The 8646-nt window shown below is 41.7% G+C and overlaps 1 protein-coding gene across 1 annotated transcript in view; it reads left to right on the top strand.

Annotated features, from left to right (window-relative positions):
- The first annotated feature begins 386 nt into the window (after positions 1–386).
- Positions 387–8646, top strand: part of LOC120987072 (tyrosine 3-monooxygenase-like) — a 124831-nt gene continuing 116571 nt past the window's right edge. The window contains exons 1-2 of the mRNA XM_040415708.1: positions 387–596; positions 4428–4602. Coding sequence (XP_040271642.1) covers positions 387–596; positions 4428–4602 — 385 coding nt within the window. The remainder of the gene's footprint in view (positions 597–4427; positions 4603–8646) is intronic.

The raw sequence follows: 8646 nt of genomic DNA, 5'->3' as shown, positions 1-8646 counted from the left end.
GCATCTAGTCATTATTCCTATTATTTCCTACGCCTATACTTCAGAGCATCTGATGACAATGAGACTACACAAAGAAACCAGGATGAATATGAAATAAGTGAAGGTATATCAATGAATATTCATAATCGCTCCACTGCAGGCTATATAAGTCAGAGGACCTTGCTGCAATCCACAGCAGAAGGGTTTGTGTGCTGAGGGATTCAGAATTCAGGTATGTTAAAACTATGCTTACTATTCTAGATGTCATTATTTAGGATAGTGGAGTTAATTTATCTGTATTCCTGTGTGGAAATAACAGATATGTCCTGAATCAGTTGTGCCATATAACAAACTCAGTTCTGGATTATTTGTACTTGTATAATTTAGTTCTGACTACAAAACTGACTATGAGGTCTGAGGTGGGACCCACTCTGTGCAGAAAGCAAAGTCTTATAGAAGATGCGCGCAAGGAGAAGGAAGCATCAGCATTAACTGCGTCTGATCCTATGGCTGTAACATGTGAGCATCCTGATGAAGGCAACAGCACCTTGAATTTAATTTTCACAATCGGGAAAACCAGCGCTTCACCTTTTTCTAGCAGCCTCAAGATTTTAGAGGTAAATTTCACACCATTTTCAGTCAGTTTGACATGTGAGTAACTTAAGAACTCAATGTAATGTACTACAAAATATACTGTGTATGTATATAAAAATAAGTAATAATAATACTGAGTACATTTCTACATATTTTGAAAGAGAGTCGATAGAGTGGCTCACCCCCCTATAGCTATGGATAGGTGCTTATTGAATCACCCTATTCAATACATAAACACTAAACAGATTTAAATGGATAGGTAAGCACTCAACCACCGTGGAGCAGGCACAATATTTAATATAGGGTATAGGTACAATAAAATGGAATAAAATACACTCTAAAATCACTAAAATAGAATAAAACGAAAACACACTGTAAAACTGGCTGGGAATAAGGTGCAAATTTGAATTTACATTACAACAGATAATGTCCTTTTCTACTGATATCAATGTTGAATGGCCGGCACCTGTATCCTTTGATGTAGCGTTACATCCGAAAAATCGTGAAAAAAATCGCAAGTAGCAATAGTCAGTTAGTATATAGCGAGTCAGTGGTTGCTACTAAACACCCACCTAACCTGTTGGTAAGGGATCTTCACACTAGCTAGTGTGCATTCAAATATATTTTCGGGTGGGTTGTTACTTGTATTGGCGGCAACCTTTACTTTTGGATATAATGTTGCATCCACCAAAATCGCATCCGAAGGGGGCACAAATGATTATGTTGCCGCACTATAATGGTATTATGCGGATAATCGATTGCTCACTGAGCACTCACCCCACCTGTTGATGTATAGTCTTCACACTGGCTGGTGTGCGCTCCGGTATATATTCTCGGGGTGGGTTTGTACCTGTGTTCCGGTGAAAACTTACTTGCAATTGCCTTCACTGCCTCTCTGTCCCACTCTGCATGCAGTTCTCGCGAGAGTTGGAGTACAGGTTCACCGATTCAGGTCTCTCCTTGCCTTTGCTGTTCAGATTATTGAAAGATCGTATCCTTAGATAATCGTAGAGTTAAAGTCGCATGGCCATGCTTCAATTGTTTGTGGAATCTTTCATAGCATCGGTATCCAGCACCAGACGCGTTTCGAAGTCTTGCTGACCTCTTCCTCAGTGGTTAACCACTACTATTTTTCGGATGTAACGCTACATCAAAGGATACAGGTACAGGTGCCGGCCATTCAACATTGATATCAGTTGATAAAGGACATTATCTGTTGTAACGTGAATTCAAATTTGCACCTTATTCCCAGCCAGTTTTACAGTGTGTTTTAGTTTTATTCTATTTTAGTAATTTTAGAGTGTATTTTATTCCATTTTATTGTACCTATACCCTATATTAAATATTGTGCCTGCTCCACGGTGGTTGAGTGCTTACCTATCCATTTAAATACATTTCTACATATAGTTTATCAATGGTGCATGAAGGCATACTGCCATGTACAGGGACAAATTCCTTTCACATTTTAGCCCCCTGGTGGTCAGCTGGGCAGCTGTATTCTTCAGTTAACAGTGCAACCTCCCTCTAGGACAGGGATGAGCAACCTCCGGCACTCCAGCTGCTGTGAAAATACAACCCCCAGCATGTACACTTTCTTGGCTGTTCTTCTTACGCCTACAGAAGTGAATGGAACATGCTGGAAGTTGTAGTTTTAGAGCAGCTGGAGTTTCACAGGTTGCTGGTCCATGCTCTAGGACAGGGCTGGCCAACCTGCGGCTCTCCAGCTGTTGCAAAACTACAACTCCCAGCATGCCTAGACTGCTTACAGCTATCAGCCTACAGCAGGGCATGGTGGGAAATGTAGTTTTACAACAGCTGGAGAGCCGCAGGTTGGCCAGCCCTGCTCTAGGACATTCATATACCCGAATAGTTGAAGGGGTCAAATTGGACAGCGGTTGTTCCAATTAGACCTCTTTAACTCTACATTGTCCTGCTTCAGCTCATTTTTTTAAATATGTTCCCTACATTGTAGCTGGATATGACTGTGATGTCACTTAGTATGATATTTCACCACTAGATAAGTGAGCATCCATTCATTCCAACTGTTTTGTAGTGTCTCTCTGAAATATTTGATCTACACAGCATCTTTCCATTTGTAAACTACCAGACATACTTCCAGATCATTTATGAAAACAGGAAAGAATACTGTATATGCCTAGGTGTATGTCGTTACTGTATGGCAAGGGCATGCTAAGACAAAGTGTCAATGTCTTGAAAAGTTGAGAAAGAGAAATGTTGAGCCATCCTGTCCTGGCCACATCCATCCAGGGGTGCACCACCAATGAAGCCAGGTGAGGCGATTGCCTCAGGCAGCACCCGGTAGGGGCAAGAGGGGGGCAGCCGTAGAGTCATGGGCTGAAGGGAAGGGTTTAGGTTATGAAATTGGCATTGGGGAGTGGGGACGCCCTTTCAGTTTTCGCCTCAAGCAGCAAAAAGGCTAGGTGCACCCCTGCATCCATCCTCTGCATTTTTAAACTACAGGGACACCTTGGAGACTTCATCTTCAAGCCTGATGATGATGTCAAAAATACAATCTCAAATTGCTTCTTTCAGCAGGATAAATCTTTTAAAAATCTTTTTTTCAGCAAGTGTTTGATTCCTCATGTTAGTGCATAGACAAATGACTCAACAGAGAAGAGGGAGAGAGTAGATATGTGTTAACACCAGGGAACCTTATTGTCTGGCTTCCCTTTGTAATATCAGTAATAGTTGAATATAATGAATATTAACAGCCTTTAAAGGAATATGTCATCAGAAAATTATTTATTGTTTAACCCCTTAAAGGGCTGAACCCGGACATACCTTCATTTTAACCCAGGCAGCCCCCCCTGACTTGAGCATCGGAGCCACTGGTGTCTTCACTATGCTTTGGTCTCCAAATCAAAATTTCCGACTTGGATGGTGTTACATGGGTGCTGATTGCCTGGTGTATAATACTACACCGGCAAGCCCAGAGCATCATCATTGTCATAATGTACTATCAAAACACATAGCATTAATTACCATAGCATTATGATGTAATAGTACATCATAGAGTGGGAAGGGGTTAAATCAAGTCGTTATATTAAGCATACATTTACAAAGTTAATTTTTTATGTCTATTGTCACTAACTTAAAACAATTCTAAAATCTTGCAGTTTTTACTCTGGCCAACAGTCATTAGGCTAAAAACCCCTGTTCTAAAATCTTGCAGTTTTTACTCTGGCCCACAGTCAATAGGCTAAAAACCCCTGTCCTGTCTCAGTAGTCATCTCATTATCATCACAGGTAGGATTGAAATAACAGGTAACCAACAGATCCATACAGATAGATAAAGCTGGATCACACTGTGTAGAATAGGTGATTGTCACAGCTTACATCATCCACCTCACTTCACGATGACCTATGCCCAGGTCTACAGCACTCTCCAACAAACAGCAGCGATTCCCCTCCAGACTATTGTGTCTATGGACTATGTGGCTATTGTAAATAAATATTTCTAAATGCTGTTAGGCAAGATGCTAGTCTCATAATCATGTACAGAAAATAAATAAAAAATCTGAAAATAAAAACGGATTAGAAAAACTAATATGTTTCAGTATGTTATTTTAATTAGTAAAAAATAGCATAGAATTAATATTTATTAAAGTGCCATTCATTCCATGGCACTGTACATATGATAAGGGGTGCACATACATAATACAAAACAAAACAACATAAGTATGAACAAGACGAGTTATACTGTACATTCCTTTTGATGGGAACTTTACATGACCAGATTGACATTGCCAAGATATCATGTAACTATTTTGGCATGATCTTTAAGAATTGGTTGACCATAGTGTAAAGTACATGTATTTATACTTCTTCTTCAGAAACACGGGGCTATAATATATCATATAGAAACCAGACCTGCTGAGAGTGGTAAGAAGAAAGGAGAAGAACTGGAGTGCTTTGTGAAATGCTTCATTCATAATTCTTCCACCTGTTCTTTATTATCCTCACTGAAGAAAATATCAGGCGATGTGAAAGTAGACAAGGATCAAACACGTAAGCAATAACATTGCTCTTTTTTTCAATGCAAGATGGCAAAGTGGTCATTACATGCCGCAGTTTCACAATATTCAGTACGTAACCGATACTAAAGATTTTATGCATCTCTTATAACTGTTCTCTAATCATCAAGAAGACTAGAAATTACCAACACTGAGGTCACAAAACACTATCCAAAATAATAAACAGCAAATAGAAAAGTAAAAAATCTCACCAGTGAATTGCAAATGCCTTTAACCCCTTAAGGATGGGCCTTTTTTTTTTCTCCTTTCTGCCAAAAGCAATAATTTTGAAAAAATAAAATAAATCAGTTCACATTATTATTTGTGGGACAATTAGAATTTTTAATGGCATCATTTCATTTACCATATCTTTTACTGGAAAACAGGAAAAAATTGTATGGGTCAATATGATTATGGCGACAACAAATTTGTATAGTTTTACCCTTTTAAAAATAAAAGGTTTTTTTGCATCACCATTTTCAACCCTATTTTTTTATGTTTCCATTAACAGCGCTATGTGAGGGCGTCTTTGTTGGGTGGCAAAATATAGTACAATTTTGGGGTGTGTTTTCATCACTTTTTATTCAATTTCGCTCAATGCACAGGAAAAATATTTTGATATTTTAATAGTTGGAACACTTTCGGATGCAGTGATGTTTTTTATGTTATTTTTATTTATTATGTGTATTTTATTTATTAAATTGGGAAAGGGTTGATTTGAATTTGTGATATTTTCCAGCTTTTTTAAATATTTGCAATTGTAATTATTAGTCTCCTTTCAGGACTTGAACATGCTATCTTCTAACGCTTATACCATAGACTGCAATAATATTGCAGTTTTTGGGAATTCTGACAAGCTGCCTTTGAAGCTGTGCTTCAGACACAGCATCAAAAGCAGTTTGCTATGACAGGCCTGGAACCTTCACAATCAGGGGCATACATAGAAATCACTGGGCCCCATAGCAAAAATCTGAATTGGGCCCCTATGCCCTGTTCCTAGCTCCTCCCACTACCCATTGGCTGCTTCCTGGCCACTACCCCTTTTCACCCACAAACAAAGAAATAAAATGTACCATAAATAACCTAATCAAACAGGGATAAAAAAAAATAATAATACATGTAGTGGCATAGAAGGCCAGCTATTAGCAAAGCAAGTGCAGGGCAGCAGCTCACATGAGACATTGCCCTCCTGCCTGTGCCCATATATGCAGGGCTTTAGCAGATACATTTTAAAGGTTAGGTACACTTTAAGCTGACAGCGCTGGCAGTCACCTTTATGAACTATGCCTGTTGTTTGCTCTGCTGCTATGTGTGCCCCCATAGCTCACCCCCCCTTATAAACTGTACCAGTGCCACCATAGCCCCCCATAAGAATAGTACCAGTGCCACTATAGTAACCCTTATGAACTACACTTGTGCCAATATAGGCCCCCTTATGAACTACATCAGTGCCACCATAGCCCGCTTTTGAACCGTGCCGTTGCCACCATAAACCGCCTTATGAACCGTACCAGTGCCACTATTGCCCAAACCATACCAGTGCCATCATAGCCTCACTTTTGAACTGTACCAGTGCCACCATAGCACACTTATGAATCAATGCCACCATAGCCTGCCTTTGTAAACTGTCCCAGTGCCACCATAGCCCCATTATGAACAATACCAGTGCCACCATAGCCCTCCTTAAGAACAGTATTACTGCCACCATAGCCCCCCTTATGAACAATGCCAGTGCCACCATAGCCCTCTTATGAACAATGCCAGTGCCACCATAGCCCTTCTTAAGAACATTACCAGTGCCGGGGGGCGTGGCCTGCTACTGAGCGGAGCAGACGGCCATCTCTGCAGCTTCTGGCAAGAGAATGAAAATCTCATACCATCCGCCTGTTAAATTCGAATAACGGACCTCATTCAGTCCCAGTCCATCACAGGACTTCACCCGCTTCAGTCTCGGCTGAGTCTGGAGTCTCAAGACCTGACGGAGCCTGAACTGCCATGGCGGCCTAGCTGGAGGACTGAATCCCCGACCTAAAGTAGCGGGATGCGCGTTGCACCGGAAGAGTGTGAGCCTTTCCCAACAGCCAGGATCTCCCCTTTGACTGCGGGGACAGCGACAGGAGACCCTCAGCCAGCCCTGCCTGGCAAAGATTGGCTCGCCAAAAAACATTGCAGTTCAGTGCGGACTCACTGCCACTTAAGGGGACGCCACGCGGCTCTGTCTGGCGCGGACTTGAAACAACACAGAAGTGTCTGTGAGCCTCCATCACCGAGCACCTCGAACAGTCCAGGGCCCTAGGTCCTCCTCTCTGTGACCTTGAGTGCTGAATTCAGGCCAGTCCACACTCTATCACTCCCCCTCCCCATCCAGCTGCCCTATAACCCTCTAGCCACATACCTGGCTCAATAAAGATCCAGTCTTCATACCCCAGCGCTAGCAGGTACCCACCTCTACTAAAACCTTGAGGAGCAAAGCTCCCATTTTTTCTGGACTTACCTGGTATTTTGAAATCACACCTCAGTCTACGTAAACTGCAACATATCTTGAGGACCTGGTCCTAATATTTATGAGGTTGTAACCCCCACAACCAACTACTTTTTCCATTAAGCTCTAAAGCCTGTGGTTCCTGATGCAATCCAACCACACGGCTTACTAAAGACCAACTACTTCTTAGCTATTCTCAGCTGCCATGGTAAAAATTGGAAATTCAAACCCCCAAAGACCTCAGAACTATAAAAAAAATCCAACTCTACACGTAGGGAAATGGATAAATACATGATGAAAAAGAAGTCCTCAATCCCTGATGTCTCAAAACTGACAACGCCATCCAAGAACTCTTCTCCTATGGCATAGTTAGATACAGCTGAGGAGACGACAGTGATGCTGATACTTCTCTACATCCGGAGTCGCCCAATCTCCCGTTCCTTTTTCACAAAAATCTTTAGACAAAGCCCTGACCAAGGCTCTAAGCCCCCCTTTCGAAGGACTTGCAAAACATTGAGCAAGATGTGAAACAAATAAGCTCCCGAGTGGAGCACTTGGAAAATACACAAGCAGCCATATGCGGATACAGCACAGCAGTCAAGGAGAGCATGTCCTCATGTCAAAAATACCTCAACGCTGCCTTTGAAAGAATTGAAGATCAGGAAAATAGGGGCCGAAGGAACAACCTGAGAATAAGGCCTCCCTGAATTAGTGCCACCTACGTCCTTACACTCAACTATACAGCAAATTTTTCACTCCATTCTTGGTGAATACCACTCAGATGATATTATCATAGAACATGTCCACAGAGCATTGAGGAGGAGACCTAAGGACACTAAACCACCACGCGATTTAATATGTCGCGTCCTCAACTACAAAGTAAAAGAAAAAATACTCCGTTCCACCAGATCATCCACTTACATAGAGTATGAAGACGCTCAACTATACATTTACCAGGATCTCTCTCCACAAACGCTTCAGAAGAGGAGAACCCTTAAGCCATTAACTGAGGCCCTCAGATCCAAGGACATTCAATATAGTTGGAAGTTCCCATTCGGTCTCATGTTCTTAACAGGAGGCAAACGGTTTCTGATCCGTTCTGTTACAGACCTTTCAGAAGTTTACAAAGAGGTGGATTTGCCTGATCTGCAGATACCTGACTGGGCAGTGGTGAAGGACTTGGCAAACTTACCTTAAATTCTACCACTAACCCCATGGGAAGAAGTGCCCCATGGTCGCAGCGCCAAGGCAAAGAAAAATGCGGGTCGACTGTCATCTAAAAGTATTACTACAGACAACACCTGAAAGAGCCCAGTGGTAATAGACTGGCTGAGTCCAACATTATGTCTTACTTACCGGAAGTTTTACCTTCTCTGGCTACCTAATTTCACCCCTGTCCCTATCAATGCAGATTAATGCGGGTAAGGAGGTGGTAGGATGACTAGTCATCCAAATTTTTTTTTGCAATGTGATATATTGTCTTGTTTTGCATTTCCACAAGTTTCATGGCCAGCGCATTACCCAATTCTACTGTTGACAAACTGCTTCCCGCTGCTA

Source organism: Bufo bufo, chromosome 1 (assembly GCF_905171765.1).
Source record: "Bufo bufo chromosome 1, aBufBuf1.1, whole genome shotgun sequence".
Lineage (NCBI taxonomy): Eukaryota > Metazoa > Chordata > Amphibia > Anura > Bufonidae > Bufo > Bufo bufo.
Note: the sequence above shows the minus strand (reverse complement) of the source record. Positions and strands in the feature narration are given on the sequence as shown.